General features: G+C 35.1%; 3 protein-coding genes across 4 annotated transcripts; 1 reads left to right on the forward strand and 2 right to left on the reverse strand.

The window, feature by feature from the left end:
* Positions 1 to 11,874: 11,874 nt before the first annotated feature.
* On the reverse strand, positions 11,875 to 12,423 carry LOC114733630 (uncharacterized). Its single transcript, XM_028921124.1, has one exon. It carries the CDS (start codon positions 12,421 to 12,423, stop codon positions 11,875 to 11,877), a length of 549 nt encoding a protein of 182 aa, XP_028776957.1.
* A 3,923-nt stretch (positions 12,424 to 16,346) lies between these two features.
* On the forward strand, positions 16,347 to 17,339 carry LOC114733639 (thylakoid lumenal 19 kDa protein, chloroplastic-like). Its single transcript, XM_028921134.1, has one exon. It carries the CDS (start codon positions 16,351 to 16,353, stop codon positions 17,077 to 17,079), a length of 729 nt encoding a protein of 242 aa, XP_028776967.1. The 5' UTR covers positions 16,347 to 16,350; the 3' UTR covers positions 17,080 to 17,339.
* A 1,201-nt stretch (positions 17,340 to 18,540) lies between these two features.
* On the reverse strand, positions 18,541 to 20,163 carry LOC114733640 (uncharacterized). 2 transcript variants are annotated; one of them, XR_003739090.1, is made up of 2 exons: positions 19,871 to 20,163; positions 18,541 to 19,032 (listed from the first exon to the last, which is right to left on the reverse strand). XR_003739090.1 is itself a non-coding variant. In XM_028921135.1 (2 exons), exons 1-2 carry the CDS (start codon positions 20,052 to 20,054, stop codon positions 18,674 to 18,676), a joined length of 414 nt encoding a protein of 137 aa, XP_028776968.1. In that variant the 5' UTR covers positions 20,055 to 20,154; the 3' UTR covers positions 18,541 to 18,673. The 2 variants fall into 2 exon arrangements, 1 of the variants encoding a protein (XP_028776968.1); XM_028921135.1 differs by having other exon boundaries at positions 18,541 to 18,903; positions 19,871 to 20,154.
* Positions 20,164 to 20,501: the final 338 nt, after the last annotated feature.

Consider the following 20,501-nt stretch of genomic DNA (forward strand, 5'->3'; position numbering starts at 1 on the left):
TTTTGGTTTTGATCCTTATATTTTTAACCTGTTTTAATTTTGGTCTCTATGTACTTAACAACATTAATGAAGGTCACACCATTAAACTCAATTTGATGTCCTTCTAAAATTATAGGTACTAACATTTTGTATGACATCCCAACAACGCAACTTGGATACTTAGCGTCCAATCAATTACACCATATAAGGGCTTAAGAACTCCGTCCCAAAGCTATGCAAAGCCCAAACAAAACCTTCTTAATACAATTGTTATCTCAAAGGATTAATCTCAAACAGTTACTCAGGCCGAAATATTTTATAAAATAAAATACAATTTTAATACCATAGCAATTAAACGTAAATGAACGCAACTTGTGCTCAACGAGCATAATAGAGCCTTCAAGATTGCCTCCTTTAATGCATTCTCTTGACTTCTACTTGATCTCTAACCTAAAATGTTAAAATGATGGGCAAGCACTAATGGGTTGTTTAGTATACTCGAATTGATTTTGATGGAAATGAAAATGGACATAGATATGCATTACAAAAAAATAGGACATCAGTGATAGAATTTAGCGACAAAATTTTATTCCTTCATTAATCCATCGCTAATCTGTGACAAATTTCATCCCTAAAATCAGTGACAGAATTTAGTGATAAAATTTTTTAGTGATGAAAACTTAATTTGTCTCTAAATTTTGTCATTAATCTGTCATTGATTCTATTGTAAAAGAATTAGTGACAGAATTTTTTCATCATTAATTTCTATTACTAATCCATCCCTAACTCCCCTCACAAAATATATTATATGGATAAAAAATACAAATATTATAAACAAAAAATAAATAATAAATATAATATAATAATTATTTTATTTAATATTTAAATAAAAATATTAACTATTAATTATTTTTAATAAAATAAAAAAATAAAATAAAATAAATAATAATGTATTAAATTATATAATATGTTAAATTATATATAATATTTATTATATATGTTTGTATTTGTAATTAGAAATATTATATATATTTATTTTTGTATAAAACTTTGTAAGTGTTCCTTTGGCAAAGGCTTCAATATACTAGGAGGTCCTAAGTTTGAACTACTACTGTTTCACAAAAATTAGCTTAATTTGTAATATGGCGATGACATGAACGAGGAGATGACGTGAGAAAGTAATGATATGGTCATCATGGGAGAGAGGAAGCAATGATGTGGTAATGACATGGCATCATGGGAGGGAAAAAACGATGATATGGTCATCATGGGAGAGAGAAAGCAATGATGTGGTTATCATGGGAGAGAGGAAGCAATGATATGGTGATGACATGGCGACATGGGAAAGAGAGCAAGTGGTAAGGTGATGATTTGGAATCTCTCCTCTTCCCTACTTTTTTTTTTTAAAAAAAAAAGCCATTAGATTAATATTTTAACAATTCAGATTTAAATCTTTTTAAAATTATTATTAAATTATAAAAATTAACAAATAATAGGTTACAAACTCTATTAAAATTTAATTCTAATGCTTTGCCTAGTGCTCTACATTGATCTAACTCTAATATGCTGCTCGTTCTTCAATTCAACTGGGTCCAACAATTGATTCCATGGACGCATCAACATCTTCGCAATAGCTCTCGTTCTTTGATTTTCTCGATCACATGCGAAACCCTGCTTCCATTAATCTTGTCCGATCCATCAAGAGGTGAACGCCCCTTTTCTTTTCATCTTTCTGGCTCGATCATATACCTATGTTATTAGCTTTTTGAATTTTGTGGTTTTCTAGTTGTGAGCGGCTGCTCCATTCCTTTTACCCCTTGTTTATGTGTAGTTTCGTGTTTAGGAAGTTTGTAAAAATAGTTGAGTGCCCAAGATGTTCGAATCACTGAGATTTGGTAGAATTGGTGGAATTGCAAGGATCTTTTTTTTCCCCTATTGGCATAGACCAATTCCAAAAATATTGAAATCTAAACTACCTACGCACAACAGTAAGAGCAGAAATTGAATTGAATTGCCAATTTAATTACTTGCTTTAGAGTTGATGGTGTGGTACAAGACCCTCTTGCATTTGTCAGTGAATGGACCTTTTTCAATATCTTAGTCTTGCATTTTTAATTTAAGGCTCTTAGTTTTCACGATTATATATGGATGTTTGTATAATTTAATCAAATCATCTTATTTTAATTGTGATTGGGTTGATTACCCGATTCAATAAGCGGGCTCAATTTTTAGTAGCTCACTAGGCAAAAAATTTGCGCATATTGAGGATTTGAAATTGAAACCTAAGTAGCATTGCCAAATTCCTCTAATGAGTACTCTGTTACTAGTAAAATATAGAGTACCCGGCAACTCATTTTCCACCCTAACAGTGTACGCACACTTAACTATCATAAAGTAGACCAAGAAACTTCATTACCACAATTTTTCCAAGATGTGCTGTTATGCCACAAGGAAAATTCTAAACTAAGCAGAGGATGATCTTCTGATAAATCTACATTCAAAGGTACGTTGAATCGGAATAAGAAAGAATAACAGACATAAACCCAACCTATTTTGAACTCACAAGAATAAAGGTAGATTTCATTTCTTTTTCTCTTTATTTCAACGAAGAATTGAATGACACGCACATTAGAAATGGAACCTTGTTCAAAATTAGAATGCAGAATCGTAAGGTTGCACCCTTCATTGTTAGATTCCCATAAATCTTGGGTACAAAACAACCTTGAACCAACCAACGTCAATGAAGTCATATGAGGATCAAACCAACCTCAAACAAGCAAACTTGTCTGCAGAGATCCCATATTCCCATGCCTATGTATTGACCATCAAAATCTTCAATGTCAGACCACCCTAAACCATTCAGAACCTGTTAATCGTATGATCTCAGATAGATCCAGCTCTTCAAAACTAAATGCGTCTTAGATTACAAGCAATAAGTTGTTATACATATAGTCAAGTTAAAAATGAAATGTCAGCATCGGATGGCTCAGAACTAATCAACCTCTATGACAAAATCATCCCCTGTAATAGATTCATATCATTGAAAATACGTGTGTAAATTTAGACCTATCGAATCAAATTCACTCAAATCAGATTCACTAGCAAAATAATAACACCAAAGCAGTATCAATCCTCATGCATCGTCATAGTGCATTCTCCATAATACATTATACATCCGAAGTCCAATCTGCAAATATTCAATCATATATCCCCTTAGAAATCATAAGCAGCCAAATGAGGAAAATCTGAACAGGTAGCAGCATGAGGAATAGGTTGAACTCCGAGTCCAGCATCATCAAATGAATGTGGAGGCTCTAGAATATCCATATCTCCATCCTCTGTCTTGGGACTAAGGTCATGCGGTGCCAACGCCTGATCTGGATTATAACTATCTTTGGTGCTTTGAATGCTTTGGGAAGCCTAGGTGAAAGAAACGGAAGAATTAAACTGAATAAAGGAAACATCAACTCCATATTAATTTAACTGAAATTAATGACTGACCTGAGATGTACAATTTTCTTGTTGAGCCTGAGCATGTTGCAGGTTAGAGACCATAGTTCTCATCTCATCATGAAGCTCAGCAATAATGTCATTTCGAATTGATTGACGAATTTCCTGACGCTCTTTACGAATCTGCTCTCGAATTTCCTGCCCAAGCTCTTTACGAATCTGTTCTTGAACCATGGTCGTAATCTCCTCTTTAGATACATTTGCTGGAGAGAATCGTGAAGTTGGCCCAAAGTATTGAATGAGACCAATCGTTTTTCCTACCCCACTAACATGACCAGGGTGATCCAGCTTCCCAATTGCCGTGACCAAGATGTCCATCCTCCCCCTCTGAGTGAAGGAACCTTGACTACTTTGCTCCTCAAGTGCATCGTGTAACATACAAGCAATAAATATAATCTCAAGCAAACATGAACATAACTTCAATTCATTTTAATTTGATTGCTTACAATTTTTCCAGCAATCTCAGCAACCTTTGAATTTATATCTTGGCCTTTCTTTATCCTCCCTTCCTTCCATTTTTGGTGACGAGTTGGATGAGTTGGGGCCTGAACAATGATGTTCGGATTTGATTTTGCAACTTCCTGCATTGTCTTCAAATTAGCTTGCATGATATTCTGCTCTACTTTCTTATAACCCTCACAAGACATGTAATGCTGATATAAATTTTTAGACTGCCTCTCTTTATTTACAGCACTTAATTTCTGTAAAAATAAAACAAAGCAAACTAAGTCAATGAAATAAAATAAATCAAAATAAATTCTTTGTAAACTAAAACGATGGTTAAAGCAATGTACTTGAAATTCAGGGTCTTGACGTGACTCCACAAACTTTCTCTCGGTCTCTTGATCAAGAAATGAGTATTTTAAACATGGATCCTCATTCTTCTTAGCACCTCGAATGTACACCTTGGTGAGCATTGTCTTAAAATCTTTCCATCGCTCACGTACTTGCTGCAACCAATGCTTCTTCATCTCATGGGTGGTAGAGACATCGTAAGTTTGCTGCAAAGTACAATATGCATTTAAATAAATTAAAAGTACCAATAATAATTATATTTAAAACGACATTTAAAAGAAAAGGAGAAGAAAACGGTATACCAAAATATCTTTCCAAACCATGTCCTTTGTAGCTTCTGGTACTAACTTCCAATTAGGGAACAAAATGCCAACTTTACTTTGAGCTATAAAGCCTATATAGCTAATGAATCTATCCCCCTCTGCACCAAGTGGATTCTTCCCATCATCAAATTCCACATGCTTCCTCTCCGTAGCACCATGATGTGCATCCAGTTTTGTGAACTTAATTATGCCTCTACCCATTTTCCTACTCGATATGCCATTCATGTTATTCCCACTAGAACCCTCCATGTGTCGGTTGAGAAAATAAGGTGAGATTGGTGAGTAGATTGAAATTCTTGGCCAAAAAAAAAAAAGAACATGAAAGAATATTACCCATCAAGTTTTGAAACGAATTCAGCAGAGTTTTCCCTAGAAGTTGAACCTCCTGAAATATTCAAATGATAGAAGATTACTCATTCCAAAGTAAATTATGATAAACATGTTTAAAATGTGTGCCACTCCATTAAAATGTGGTCCAAATGATCCATTGCTTAAGCCAAATGACAACAAGTCTTATGCCACTCCATGAGATTGCTTAAGCTAAACATGACCTCAAAGAAAAAAAGAGAGAGAGAGAGAGACCTATCAAACTAATCCAGTGTTTAAGATAAATAGATTAATACAACAATTTAAAATATCACATAGTATCAAATTATCTTTCCATCAAATGTCTTGCATGTGCGTGCCCAAGTTTCCGTTGTTCAGAGAGAAGAGGTACCTCTTGCCAATGAATGAGAGCCATGTTCTTTAGTCATTTGAACTCCAATGGCTGAAGGCGTTAACTCAGGTTCAGTTATATCATTAGAAGCATCAAATCCAGGGTCTCTTGAGATGTTCATGTTTAACGAATTTGTATAATTCTCATAATGGCAAGTTTCACAAATCCAATCATCAAGAGCTCTTCGGACAGAAATCCGCATACAATAACTGCAAACAGAGAGAATACCATTAATTAAGAATGAGATCTATTTAGCCCCAAAAAACACAATTCATGAAGTCATTGACATGATCGCAAGACAATCAGACGACCAATTATGTAATAACATCTAGAAAATTGACTATACATGTCAAATATGAGATCTAGCCCTTTAACTTACTCTGAAAAATTACTGCACAAATAACATGGAGAAAAGGGTTTTTTTTTTGACAGCACAACAGCAGTTGAACATCAAGCCAACTAAAAACATTTGATGGATCACTGCACACATCAGGCTTATAAAAGGAAGTAGCTAACTCAATCATACTTCTCTTTCCCAAACAAATTGGGTCGATAAATTTAAAAAGACAAGAGAAATGAAAACCATACATAAATATAAACCACTGGTGTTCAAAAATAGAAAGGGGCAAAGGTAAGAAATCAATACATATATTCACGAGCTACATTGCATTTGGAGCACGTAGCAGTAGATTCTGGGCAACCAACAGCACCACATTCATCACAAGGTTCAACCTGCAATGGAAATGAACACGAGAACTATTTACAAAATCAATTATACAGAGAAGCCCAGTCTTCTTGATCCCTCCTTTTGAACAAGTAAAATTTCCTTTTGGAGAAAAATACAGTGGGATTAGGACTTTCTCTTACACTGAGGGTATCGTCTTGTTGCTCCAATTTCATGACTGTTTAAGGCCTCGTACTGTGATTTCTGGGCTGCTTCGTCTGCAAGGATGAGAAAGCAAAGGGAGAAAATCATGGTGATTATTATGTCTCCTTACTGTGGCTTTCAAATCCGTTAGCTATACAAAGAGGATGTCTGACAAAGACAGACAAGATAGAAGATCAATTCAAGATTATATCCACGTATAGCAGAAGTAGACCAAGCACATCGACAATTTCGTCATCAACCATCTTTAGGCACTTTAAGCAAGCTGATGTTTCAGCATCACTCTAAATCCTGTGTCCATATTTGAAAAAATCAGTCCTTAGTTCATCCTTTATCATAAGTCTTAACAAGCACAACCTGAAAAATGGTTTTGAAACCCACAGGCGCCCTAGTTCACCAAATAAACTAATAATCTGGAAAGCCAATGCCTTTCTTCTATGAGTGAAAATAGAACTGATCGTAGCAGCAACGGGAGACAAAAAAAAAAAAAACAATTATTACAAAGTCCTCAAAGAAATGTTTGTATCTCAGAGAGAATGAGAGAGTGAAATGAACAAAACAAAAAACGCGCATGAATTGTCAAGGGAAACCTTGAATGTTGAAATCGAAACCAGAAGGCAACCCAAGACCGTTACATGCATTTTACTCTTACCTCGCTTCGTCTGAACTTCTCACTGTTTTCACCCTCTAACGCTTTTCGTCTTCTCCCTGTTGCGTCTTCACTCGAGCTTTTTTATTTTCTTTGTTTTTGTTGTTAAATACTGCCAGGAAAAGTCGAACAGGCCACTACCTTTCCCACCTTTCTTCACCCAGGCAGAAACGAAACAGTCGCAGGGAACAAGAATTTTTTTTTTTTTTTTGACAAGGGATTGAAGGCAAAACCAACGTTGGTCGTACCCAAACAGTCCCTACTTATACACACTAACGCACACACTCACCCATCTGATGTGGGGTTTAAGAGCACCCACAAGAGACCGTCCCAAGCACACACCAGGTGCTCCCGCACTCGGTTTTTACTGGGTTCGCTTCGCTCTGTATGGCTTTTTTTTCAAACAAAGGACTGAAGGGAAAATCACCTAACATGGGTGATACCTAAACAGTCACTTTGCGCACACCCATCTGATGTGGGGTCTAGGAGTATCACAAGGGGTCGCAGGGAACAAGATGAAGCGGGAAAAAGGATCGATTTCTTAAAAGCATGAAAAAGGTGGATTGACTTCTCATAGGGTAACTTGAAGGCCGAGTTTGATGTGACACTTGAAAACCCAAGGATGGGTGCTTCCCTTCACTGCTTCATTTTCTTTCTTTTTGGAGGGTATTTAGAAGAGAAATTGTAACAAGGTCCTATCCCAAAAAAATAAAATACAAAAATATATCTTTAAATTATTAAATTATTTTAAAACATCAAGAGACCTCATTATAATAAATTTTTATTTATTTAATTATCAAATTACTTTTTTCAAGTTTATATTGACAACTGAAAGAATAGTCGTTGACAATTTAAGGTGTAAGGTGTAACGATTTACAACTATTGCGATAATTATTGACAATACATTTTCTCAGCACATTACAAATTATAATATATGAGTTGTCAATATCTGCCGCAATAGTTGTCAATCGTTACACCTTAAATTATCAAGCACTGCTTTTTTAGTTTGCAATACAAACTTAAAAAAAAAAAAAAGAAGAAGGGTGATTTAATAATTAAACAAATAAAATTTATTACAATGAGGTTCTTTAAGATTTTAGAATAATTTGATAATTTTAATGGATTTTTTTTATTTAATTTTCTTAGGGGAACTTTATTGCAATTTTTCCTATTTAGATAGACAACAAATTATAATTTCAAAAATAATTTTAAAATAAATATATAAAAGAATTTGTATATTTTTTTAAAAACACTTTTGCGTCGTCCAAACAACCCTTTCTTTGTTCCATTTATTATTACTGAATCCAAATATTAGAACTGTTTGGAGTAACTCAATTCCAAGGTAAATACTCCTTTATGTTTTTATTATAAACTTTAAATAACAAATTCATGAATAACAAATAATTAATTAAAATTATTTAAAAATAATAAATATTTTAGAAATATATTTTTATTTTTAAATATATTCTTATGATAAATGAGAAAATGATGAAAAAGAATATATAGGAAAATACGACAAAAGAGAAATAATTAAAAGTAACATTGAAAATATACATTAAATGTTAAGACAAATCCAAATTGAAACTTATAAAATAGATCACACCTCTTTTCAAATTTGAAGTTTATAAATAGAACTAGCAAAATTTCTATGAGAAGTGAAATTGCTTATAAGTATTTACCACCCATGGACACAAATAAACCCTTAATGATTTCATATTTAACATTTCATAAGATTATTATTTTGTTTTTATATAAAAAATATGTAAATAAATTGAAATTATTAAAATTTAATCTGAATAATTTACAACTTTATGAATTAATATAATTTTCATTCAATAATAATGAAGAAAAGTTAGAGGAGAAAAAAAAGGACAACCGGGGAAAAAAATACCTCATTTCCGCTAGGGGAGGGCTAACACCCCAGATTATTCAGTTTCAGCGTGAAGTCCACTACAATCAACTTCTCGCAGCGATACTTTTTTTTTTTGGGGGGGGGGGGGGGCGCTTCCAGCAGCAATCTTAGATGTTCTGGACAAGAATCAAAAAATTCCCATTTTAGCTAGTGCACTCGCCACTTTGTTGCTGTCTCTTGGAATATGCCTTATTTCCACTTCCTAGTTATAACTCAGCATAGCGACTATTCTGGTAAACATTAAAGTGCCATTCTCATTATGCTTCCGTTGGAGTAGAACGTCAGCTAGACTCCCTGCGTCAGATTCCAGAATAACTCTTTTAAATCCAAAGTCCCAAGCTAAGGACAAGCCTTTAAAAACTGCCCATTCTCCTGCCTCCATTGCACTGCTAATACCAATGTTATAACAGAAGCCAACAATCCAAGTGCCCGAAGCGTCCCTCACAGCACCACCACAACCAGATTTTGTAGAACTTTGATTCCATGCACCATCAACATTCATGTTTAGCCAGCCCCAGGGTGGCGGTCTCCATTTAATGCTTCGATAAACCTGGCAATCAGACAGACTCCTCTTTTGATATGACTCAAGGACAAAGTACTTCCAGCAATTCATAATATAAGTAGCCGGATCTGCTGGTCTACTCTCCACTTCTGTTTCAAATACTGATTTATTGCGCCAGAGCCAGAGCTTCCAGACTGAGACTCCCCATAGAAGACCCTATTGAACCATATCATTCTTTCCCCTGCTTTGGTTCAAATTATCAGAAACCCAGTCTTTCAGAGAAGCATTGAAAAAATCAGGGTAAAATTTTGGATTCAGAATTTGTAACCAGTAGTTCCTTGCTTAAGAGCAATCCCTTAATATGTGAAAAGTATCCTCAATCTCTACCTCACAATAGTCACAATTCGCAGGAGCTTGTAACCATTTACTCCTCCAATAATTAGTTGGGAGCCTGTCATGAAAAACTCTTCAAAGAAAGACCTGAATTGTCTCCACTCCTTTCCACTTCCATATTGCTTTATAGGTAGGATTGTAGAGCGTCTGATCATTTTCTTCTATAAGGAAGTAAGCACTTTTCAAAGTGAACAAACCATTATTAGTAGCTTTCCAGCTCATCACATCGTGTCCAGCATTTTCCATAGGGGGTAACACCCCTATTAATCTCTGTAGCACCTCCTCTTCTTCTATGGAACTAAGTTTTTGAAAGTTCCAAGCCCCATACAAAATCCATTCTGCTACCACACTTGCATTCTCCTCCTTAGTAAGAGATCTTATGCACATATCTTTTATTTTTCTGTCAGAATACAGCCACATATCATTTAAAAAAAATTGACAGATTGTCCATTTCGGATTTGCCATTTAGCACCTTCATCAACTATTTGCCTTTGCTGAAAGATAAATTTCCAGAGAGGAATCTCCTGCGTAGGCAGTGAACAAATTTTCTGCATCTCTCATGATATATTTCTGATTTAAGATCTCTACCCACAATCCTTTTTTTCTAATCAACAACTTCCAAAGTAATCTGGCTCCACAAGCCTTATTTACGGCGGGAAGCTTCTTAAAGCCTAAGCCGCCAAAGGATTTAGGTAGAATTACTCGCTGCCATCCAATAGGGTGATAGTTATGAGAATTTTGGTTATTTCCTCATATAAAATTCCTTTGTAATCTCTCTACTTCATCACAAATTCTCTTAGGTAATAGAGCAACCTACATTGAGTACAAGGGGATGGAGCTCAAAACAGATTTGGCTAATGTGATACGTCCTGCCAAAGATAAGCTATCAGTTTTCCAAGCCGCAACTTTAGTTCTGACACTATCAATGATATATTGAAAGTTTTGCACAGGATTCCTGCCATTAGTAAGTGGAAATCCTATATACTTGCCTATTTCGTGGGAGATTCTCATTTGAGTCATTATTTTGATTCTCCCTTTCACATTATTAGCCACTTTTGGAGAGAAGAACAAGGTGGATTTATTTCTGTTCACAAGCCCTCCCGGTGCTTGAGTAAACTTCTCCAAACAATTCAGCATACACTCAATTTGCTTCTCCATGGAGACACCAAATAAGAGGAGATCATCTGCAAATAGTAGATGGGAGATAAAAGGCCCCTGGCTTGTTACTCTAATAGATTTCCGGCTCCCATCATTAACTATATTCGAAATCAAATGGGAAAGCTTATCTATACAAAGGACAAAAAAGAGGGGAGATATACGATCTCCCTATCTGAGACCTTCAGGCTTAAAGAATTGGGTTTTGGAACCATTCCACAAAACATTGTAGGAAACAGAAGTAGCATAGGACATGATCAAATTGACAAAATTCCTATCCATCCCTGCCTCATAAAGGACTTGTTGTAAGAAATCCCACCTTATTCTATCGTATGCTTTTTCCAAGTCAATTTTTATTGCTACCAACTCTTTCTTGCTTTTGTTTTTCTTCATAGTATGGAGTATCTCCTGCGTAATGACTATATTATCTTGAATATGTCTCCTTTTAATAAACCTGGCTTGAGAAGGAGAAATAAGATCATTCATCACAATCTTTAGCCTTTGAGATATTACTTTAGTGATGCACTTGTAATGGACTAAGCAGAGAGAAATTGGCCTAAAATTAGCCACTATTTCAAGATTCTCTCTTTTTGGAATTAAGGAAATTAGCGTCTTGTTAGCTTCTGACATAGATACCTCCCCCTTAAAAACTTTCCTCACAAAACTGCAAACAGAAGGGCCTGCAGTACTCCAGTTACTTTAAAAGAAAATTGGCTAAAACCCATCACACCTTGGGGCTTTGTACGGTCCCATAGAAAAGATAGCACTTTTCACCTCATCATCAGTGGGTTCCACACCTAGATCTTCCAAGGCACCATCCACTAGAGGGGAGTGGGTATTAGTATTGATCGTCGGTTGAGTAGAGATGTCTGATTTATAAAGAGTATGAAAGTAACCAATCACCACATCCTTTAGCTGATTCTCATTGTCAGTCCAAACCCCAGCCTCATTTTTCAGAGATAAAATCCTATTCTTCTTCCTTCTAAACCTAGTTTTAAGGTGACAGTGTTACGATCACCTTTAGAAACCCAGTTTATTCTAGCTTTTTGGAATCACTTCATCTCTTCCAACTTGAGAACTTCCTCTAATTCATTTTGCGGCTTAATTTCGAGATTACAAACGAAACGAGAGGGATAGGCATCAGATTTTTGGATACCATTTAATCTAGCCAAGATCTGTCTCTTTCTTTTTTCGATGAACCCAAAAACATCTCTATTCCAAACAATAATTGAATCTTTTAGATCATTTAGAGTATTATTCAAGTCATCACTTTGTTTCCAAGCATCAATCAAGAAGTCCTTAAAAGTTTCATGTTCTAACCACATAGCCTCAAATCTAAAAGGTTTAGAACTTTTAGACACGGGCAATTCAGATAGTAACAAAATCAGAGAATTGTGATCAGAGAATTTTGTGCACGGAAGTACGTTAACAATACTATCTGGAAAAGCATTGAGGAAGTTTAGGCTTGCCAAAGCTCTGTCTAGCCTCTCAAAAAGTCCTCCACCACTGAAATTTTGTGGTCCCTTCCAAGTGAAACGGGGTCCCTTAAATCCCAAATCTGAAACGTGGCAGTCATTAATCTGATTATTAAACCGGTCCATCCATTTCAAATTAGCTTGAGAACCACCAATTCTTTCCGAAGGGAATCTTATATCATTGAAGTCCCCACACACTACACCCTACCCACGGTTCAGAAGTTGTGGCCGACATGGATATCAAGTTATCCCATAAAACCTTTCTGAGATTCGAATGAGGCACTGCATATATCGCTGTAAGCAAGCACTGTACATTCCCTCGAAGGAACAGCGGAGGTGGAGAAACTGTCGGTCAGAATGAATAATAGAGACTTTCCGATGCATTGGAAATCTGCACGCTTAGAAAGCCGGCTGTGCTTTATTCACTTTTCTTCCTTTATTCCATGGGCTACTCCCTGGCGACTAGGGCCCAATCAAATTTAATAATGCTTTATAATTTTTTTAAAATAATATTAAATAATATTTTGTTTGTGTGAAATATCATTTTTGTTAAATTACCGGATAAGCAAAAATAACATTAGGTGGAGATAGTGAAAAGATTTTGCTTTGTTTGAACTTTAGAAGGTATTTGGATCTCATCAGAAGTACTTTTTAAAAGTATTTTTTTTATAAATTAAAACAAATTTCTCTACATATTTATTTCGTATACTGTAAAACCCTTTTTAAAATAATGGTTTAGTTTTCATTTAAAAACCTCCTTAGTTTTAACCTTCCCTCCCTCATTATTTTTTCTCTTTTACTATTTTCAGATTTATTTGGAATGGCTTATGAATAGTTTAGAATCAGTTTTTTAATTATGATTTACAAAATATATGATAAGTATGCAAGTGAAATTTTGTTTCAACTTACATGAATGTGCTTATTCATTGGCTTTTTTACTCAGATGCAATGAACAGTAAAAAAATTTACTCAGATACGATAAAATCAAAACTATTTACTAAGATACTACACCTAAAATCGTTCAGATCGTGAACGACTTTAAATTTGTATAGAACTCGTTTTTGGTTTGAACAACTTCAGTGGGGCCTACATCAGAAAATAAAAGTTGTTATTGGTCTGAACAACTTCAGTGGGGCCCACATCACGAAATGAAAGTTGTTTTTTCTTGCCACACGCAAAGTTACTCAAGGAGTAGTCTTTCATTGTTTAAAGCTCAATTCATGCGTAAGGATTCTTTCCCTACATATTCCCATTAGTATAGGACTTAAGGAGTGGTCATTCATTGTCTTCAGCTTTGTTTTGGCATGTGAGTGCATAGTGTGATTTTGGTTTATACAATGGCATTCGACATTCCCACTCCATCTGTCTTCTCATCACTTCTCAAATTGTTCTTAAACTTGGCCGATTCCTCCCATTCTTCTTTCTCCTTCCACACTTTCGTGTGAAGTAGGTGGTGTGTGTGGTTTTTTAGTTGTATATATTTTGTCTCAACGTAAAACTTGATTTTTCTTATGAATAAGGTACATTTTCTAGATTAACTTTTTTTAAAAATTTTGGTATATATTTTGCTAAATGATGAATAAAAATTTTATATTTAGTCATTTTAACATGTTGAGTTTGTTTTAATTAAAAAATGTAGAGATATAATTAATTGTCATATAAAATAAATTGTAGTTTACTTTTTTATAATCTGATTAAATATATAACTGTTTTTTTAGTAGATAGTGTTTGAGTAAATATGTAGTCAAATTAAATATGTATTTGGTCAGATAATATTTGATTGTGAGTTTAGTCTGGTCTTATATCTAGTGAAAACAAGCACTAAATGGTACCCAAATTTTTCTAATAAAAAGAGTACTGATGGTGGGATTAATAATAATAAAAGAGAGGAGTTTTTTTATTTAATTTTTGGGAAAAATTAGAGAGGAGGACTTAGGAAAAGTAATACTTATTAAAGATAATCATAATAATCATAAAAATTATAATTATTTAGGGAGACCAAATAATAAAATATAAATATTAAAAAATTACTCATCAGTAATGGCTAATTATTTTGTCATATTAAGTAATTATAATTTTTAAATAACTAGTGTGAAATAGTTATTAACATTTATTTTTGTTTTCAATCATAAGGATGCTTTTTTGGGTCACTTAAATGGTACTTAATGTAAAATTACACAAGTGTATTTATTATAAGCTTATCATTATTCAATGTAAATTTACCTTCATGTACTAGTCAAAGAATAATTATATTCCTTTCAGCCTCTAATTTCTAAAATGTATACAATTGTAAGATTGCACACACCAACTACTTCACACGAAAGTGTGGAAGGAGAAAGAAGAATAGAGGAATTAGCTAAGTTTAAGAACAATTTGAGAAGTGATGAGAAGGCAGATGGAATGAGAATGTCAAATGCCATTATATAGACCAAAATTACACTATACACTCACATGCCAAAACAAAGCTAAAGACAGTAAATGACCACTCCCTGAGTCCTATACTGATGGGAATATGTAGGGAAGGAATCCTTACGAGTGAGTTGAGCTTCAAACAATGGAACACTACTCCTTGAGTGACTTTGCGTGTGGCAAGAAAAAACAAAAGTGTGGTCTGGTCAAATGAAAATTGAAAAGGCATGGAAGGAAGCAATTTCACGTGGAGCACAAGACAAATATGGATTGTGGGTCCTACTGAAATTGTTCAGATTAAGAACAACTTTCATTTCATTATGTGGGCCCCACTGAAGTTGTTCAGACCAAGAACAACTTGCATTTTGTGATGTGGGCCCCACTAAAGTTGTTCAGACCAAGAACAACTTTTATTTTCTAATGTGGGCCCCACTGAAATTGTTCAGATCTAGATCGAGTTCTATATAAATTTAAAGTTGTTCACGGTCTGAACGATTTTAAGTGTAGTATCTTGATAAATAGTTTTGATCTTATCGTATCTGAGTAAATTTTTTCACTGTTAATCGTATATGAGTAAAAAATCCCTTATTCATCAAAATATAAGAAGCTTAGCGTTTGCCCTTTCACGTCTTCACTCTTTAACTTCCTTTTTAGCGTGACCAGAACAAATAGTGTTCCGAGGTAGCAAGACACGGAAGAAGTGGTGATGAGGCAACTATAGCTAGCAATCTCATCTAAAGCAAGACATGTTATTTTAGATTCGAAATGCACCAATATAAAAGTCTGTTATACAAATTAAAAATATTTTCTTATATCAAAGGATGTTGAGATGGATTCATACAAAAAAAAACATAATAAAGATTCAAAATATTAATATTAGAAGAAAAGTAGGCGTAGTGTCTATTGAAAAGAAAATTATTAAAAATTATTTGAGATAATATAAACGTGTATAGAGAAGACTATTGGACATTGTGATAAAAACAATAGACCAGACAATTTGAAATTCTCTATAAAAAAAATATAAGAATAAGGAAGAGAACACTCAATAAAATTATTAAGTAAAATTATAGGGTTAACAACCTATTTAAAAATTTGATTATTCCACTGATAGGATAATACTTGACATTTCTCATTGTTGTAGTTGTAGATGCACAAAGGTAGAAAAGTCAACAACTTATCTATAAAAATATTACTGGTAAGACTTTTTATATCATCCCACGACAATCGTGTGAAAAAAAAAAGTTCTATAAAATGCTTTTATTAACCTTTAAGTTGATATTACGCACACATAGTTCAAAAAAAAAAATTGTATGGGCAAGGCATCACAAAATGATGATGTCCAGTGAATAGATAAGCACTATTATAGTGTTTTATATTTTTAATAATGAAAACTTTGCAAAAAAAATTGAGTTGAAGATATCCATTTTTAATTGTAAAATTATTCCTTAATATTTAATTGTTTTGCAACATCACCGCGGCATCGATTCGTGGCATAATGTTATTGGTCAAGCAAGCAGCCACGTGGGCATCCAAAGCTTTCCCCGGCCTATCTTCTCTTCTCCGCGGATCATTCGGATAATGAAACGAATTACATAGACTTCCACCTCTCGAAGGGATAACGCTTCCCACGTAACTCAACCCGCCATGGCCACCCTCTTCTCATCACCACCCATCTCCTCCTCCGCCTCCACCGCCGGAACGACCACCGCCCCATCAAAACCTTCTCCTTCATCCAAACCCCTCCTCCCCATTTCATCCTGCAAGCCACCTCTAACAGCCTCCTTAACCGCCGCCGCTATTGCCGCTGTACTCACAACTACTCCTCTTCCTTCCTTGGCAGATTCCAATACCAACTACCAAGTCTACTACGGCACTGCCGCCAGTGCCGCCAACTACGGTGGCTACGGCGGGAATTCCAACAAGAAAGACTCCGCCGAGTACGTCTACGACGTCCCAGAGGGTTGGAAAGAGCGCCTTGTGTCGAAGGTCGAGAAGGGAACGAACGGAACGGACAGTGAATTTTTCAATCCGAAGAAGAAAACGGAGAAGGAGTACCTCACTTTCCTTTCGGGGTTTCGCCAATTAGCTCCGAAGGACACAGTGCTGAACAATTTGGCGTTATCGGACGTGGAATTGCAGGATCTGATTGCGAATGCGGACAACTTGACGTCGGAGGAGAAGAAGGACGAGAATGGTCAGATCTATTATGTGTATGAGATCGATGGGGCTGGAGCCCATAGTTTGATTTCTGTGACGTGTGCGAAGAACAAGCTTTATGCCCATTTCGTGAATGCTCCGACGCCGGAGTGGAACAGAGATAAGGAGGTTCTGAGGCATGTTCATGAGTCTTTTAAGACTGTTGGGTCCTTTTGATCTTGATTATTGAGCCTGTCCCTGGTAATGCACGATTTTCTGTATGATCAACATGTTTGTTGCTTGCAATTCAGCTATGTCTTGGTTTCAATCTGGTATTGAATTGAAATTAGCATGGCCCCTGTTTATGACAGTGTCCATATGTAATTTAAGAGAAGTCTGAGCTATCATCAAACATTTTGCTGTTTCTGGGGAAGAATGAAACACTGCTCTGACCATAGCCTGAGAGATTTTCACTTTAATTATCCTGCATTTCTCTAGTTGGAGTGACTAATGCAGATTTTACTCTCTCTCTCTCTCTCTCTATAATAATCTTGGCCAAATTAGAAACCTAACTCTTATTTCCACGCATGTTGCTTCTCTGATACTAAACTTAAGCATGGATTAGATAAGAAGAACCACATTGATCATTGTTTCTTTGGGCCAATCTCATCAATCATTGCTTACCTCTGAACATTCAACGTTTGTTCATGTACCTCGGGAGCTGCTGTTACTTAGAGTCGTTTACTGGCTGATGTGAGTTACCAATCTTTAGTGCGGGTGTTTGGCCCAATCAGTCAGAAAAAATTAGCCAAGATGGAAAAGTTGATCATGGAACTAAGTCTGTTATATTTATATATCCAGGTAAAAAAAAAATGCTTATACTCCTCCGATGAGGGAGTATCTATAGGGGTAATTTAGAGAAAATTGACAAATATGAAAAATGGGTCCTAATTTAGGACCAAAATCAACTCAACAATTAGGTCCTATATTAAGGACCGGAAGAATATTTATGTAGTATGATATAGAAATTGTAACAAATAGTAGTATTTATGAGTTATTAACCTTTTTTTTTTGTTTGTTAACTCAACTAAGTACATGAGAACTACCTTAAAATTCTCTGGTGATAATTGAGTTCAAAACTACTATTTCATGCCGAAGTCCGCACGGACTACACCATCTCCTCCATACGTCTCTTCTTGGGTAATGACTCCTGCCCACTTGAGGGAAAGATATTGGCAAAATACTCCTTCAATCCATTTTATTATTTATATTTATTATTTTTTTCACAAACTAATTTACTTAACTTAGAGACTGATATTTAACATAATGTTATACATAATTATTTTAAAGGGATGATATAACATACTACCTTCTGTCCTAATTATAAGAGCCAGTTGACTAATTTGAGGAGATTAAAGAAGTAAGTTGAGTTAGTTATTTGTCCTAAATAGGTATTGTCTTTCCTAAAATATCCTTACTAATTAAATGTATTAACTAGAACTATCATTGTTAGAAGAGATACTTTGGAAAAAAAAAAGTATAAATATGCAAGACAAAATAGATTGGAGTCTTATATTCATGACCAAAATAAAAGTCAAACAAAGTCTTATATTAAGGACCGGAGATAGTATATTATAATTAACAACTTTATCTAACTTCATTAATCAGCCTTGGCTAGTGAAATAACTCCTACTAGTATATATGAAGGATGAGAGGTAGAATACTTAAAGATAAATATGCTCTTTGAAGTGATGTTTTCCTCTAAATATACATCGAAAGCATTATATACAAGGGGAACTTTTTTTTTTTGGGGGGGGGGGGGGGAATATGGTTAGTACAAAGTGAAACCATCATCATAGGAGACATGGGAGGCTCGTCGGCAAGGAGGGGTATTCTCATCATACTCGGCACAACAGCTCCACCGTCTCTTCCAGTTGGGGCGACCTGTGTTGGGTCTGTTGCCTTTGTCATTCCATTTGTACACAATCACTCCTGATTCGTCCGTCCACTCCCCATCTATCCCTTGGTGTGGTGGCGCCAACGAGAACAACCCCTTCTCCCCTGCAAGTCCAACCACCCACCCACGCCGTTAGCTTTCTCCATGGGCTGTCTTTCCTGGGCCTTGGCCCAACCTCAAGCCCAATTCAAGTGGTCAGCGGCAGTTTTAGGCCCCTAGTCCAGTTGAACCTACTAAATTGGGCCGGGATAACATAAGTTCAGTGCAGGAATTTTTAAAAAAAAACTCAAATTCAAATATTTCTAACTCTTTCAATTGGCCAAACTAACTCCTACTAATCCAAAGCCAACTTTCAAGGCCAAGTCGCAAAAATGTCAAAACAGAAAACTAGACTCCAATTAAACAAATTGCAAAAATTTAACAATACATTGGCATAACTTGAACCAGGCTACTGCATAAGTAATCCATAAGTTACTCTTGATTATAAATATAACTTCTATTTTTTATTAATTAATTTTTAAAAAAATCAGTCATATTGATACTTCTTTAATAAGGAAGAAAATATATTAAGAAAAATTATTATAATATTTTAGAAAGAAGATATCATATTTTTATAATTAACTAATTTATTTAATTTTTTAAATCAAAAATAGTTATAGTTAAATAGGTATTAAGACTAACTATTAAAATGCCCGAGCGCTAATTTAATCTTTAGCAATTGATAAAAGTTCGTGTGGTGTTGAAAATTCTTTCATAATTTCCATGGCATGATTCAGATATCAAACGAACAAGCAGAAATAAATTTCAAGACACAGATGCGAAGCCGAAACAAATTTGAAGAATGGATATTTCTGCCGACGGTTTTCTAAAGACAGTTTTCATTTTCAAATCCCTGATTCGTAAGAGAGATCGGAAAGCGCGAAAAGAAAAATCCAGAAACAGAGCGATTAAATTATAAGTCAATCGCTGCTGAATAACGACGAGAACGAGACGAACAGGAGAAGTGAAACTGTGGGAGAGCTATCGGATTATCAGGCAGAGAAGTGAGTGGATGAGAAAGAATACGCATACCGTTGGCGTGGCCATGGAAAGAACAAGCAGTTGGGGAATTTTCTTGATCAGAGTAAAGCGTATTGCATCGCAAGCACCGTTTCTTGGTCTGAATCTGAATCTGAGAGCACGATTTCACCTGCAATTTGCCACGGGAGGCACTGGGCAGAAGCAGGTTATGAGGGAGACCGATCGCAAAAGCCATTCGAATTCCTTCTTTCGCGGCGGAGATAAGCAGAGCGAGACAAAGAGAGGCAGAGGGACGGAGAGAGGAATCTCCAGAAGGTCCGGTGACTCACTGAGAGACTCTGAGAAGATGAATCCTGCCGTCAGCTTATAGACTGACTAATTATAATTATAATTTTGGAGTAATTTTATATGTCATATTAATTGATAAGAAATCAATTATTTTTAATTAACTTATACTTCTTTGCTGAAGCATTTTCCGCTAGAAATTAATACATCTAGTATTGTACAATAAAGATTATTGATATCATTTTTTGACTTAGAAGTATAATTTTTTTTATTGTTCTATTGAAAAATAAATAATTATAATTTACCGTTTAATTTTTAAAATTTTTGTGTCATATACAGAGTTTTGAGAAATCAATCTATTCATGTCTTAGATTGTTTTATTATTGTATACAGACTT

The sequence above is a fragment of the Neltuma alba genome, unplaced genomic scaffold, assembly GCF_004799145.2.
Source record: "Neltuma alba isolate B1F8T4 unplaced genomic scaffold, ASM479914v2 tig00013022_pilon, whole genome shotgun sequence".
Classification (NCBI taxonomy): domain Eukaryota; kingdom Viridiplantae; phylum Streptophyta; class Magnoliopsida; order Fabales; family Fabaceae; genus Neltuma; species Neltuma alba.

Coding starts and splice junctions, on each gene's coding strand:
- LOC114733640 (XM_028921135.1), bottom strand. CDS start 20,054: ATGGCTTTTGCGATCGGTCTCCCTCATAACCTGCTTCTGCCCAGTGCC. Junction 18,904..19,870: donor TTTCCATGGCCACGCCAACG/GTATGCGTATTC, acceptor TTGGACTTGCAG/GGGAGAAGGGGTTGTTCTCG.
- LOC114733639 (XM_028921134.1), top strand. CDS start 16,351: ATGGCCACCCTCTTCTCATCACCACCCATCTCCTCCTCCGCCTCCACC.
- LOC114733630 (XM_028921124.1), bottom strand. CDS start 12,423: ATGGACCGGTTTAATAATCAGATTAATGACTGCCACGTTTCAGATTTG.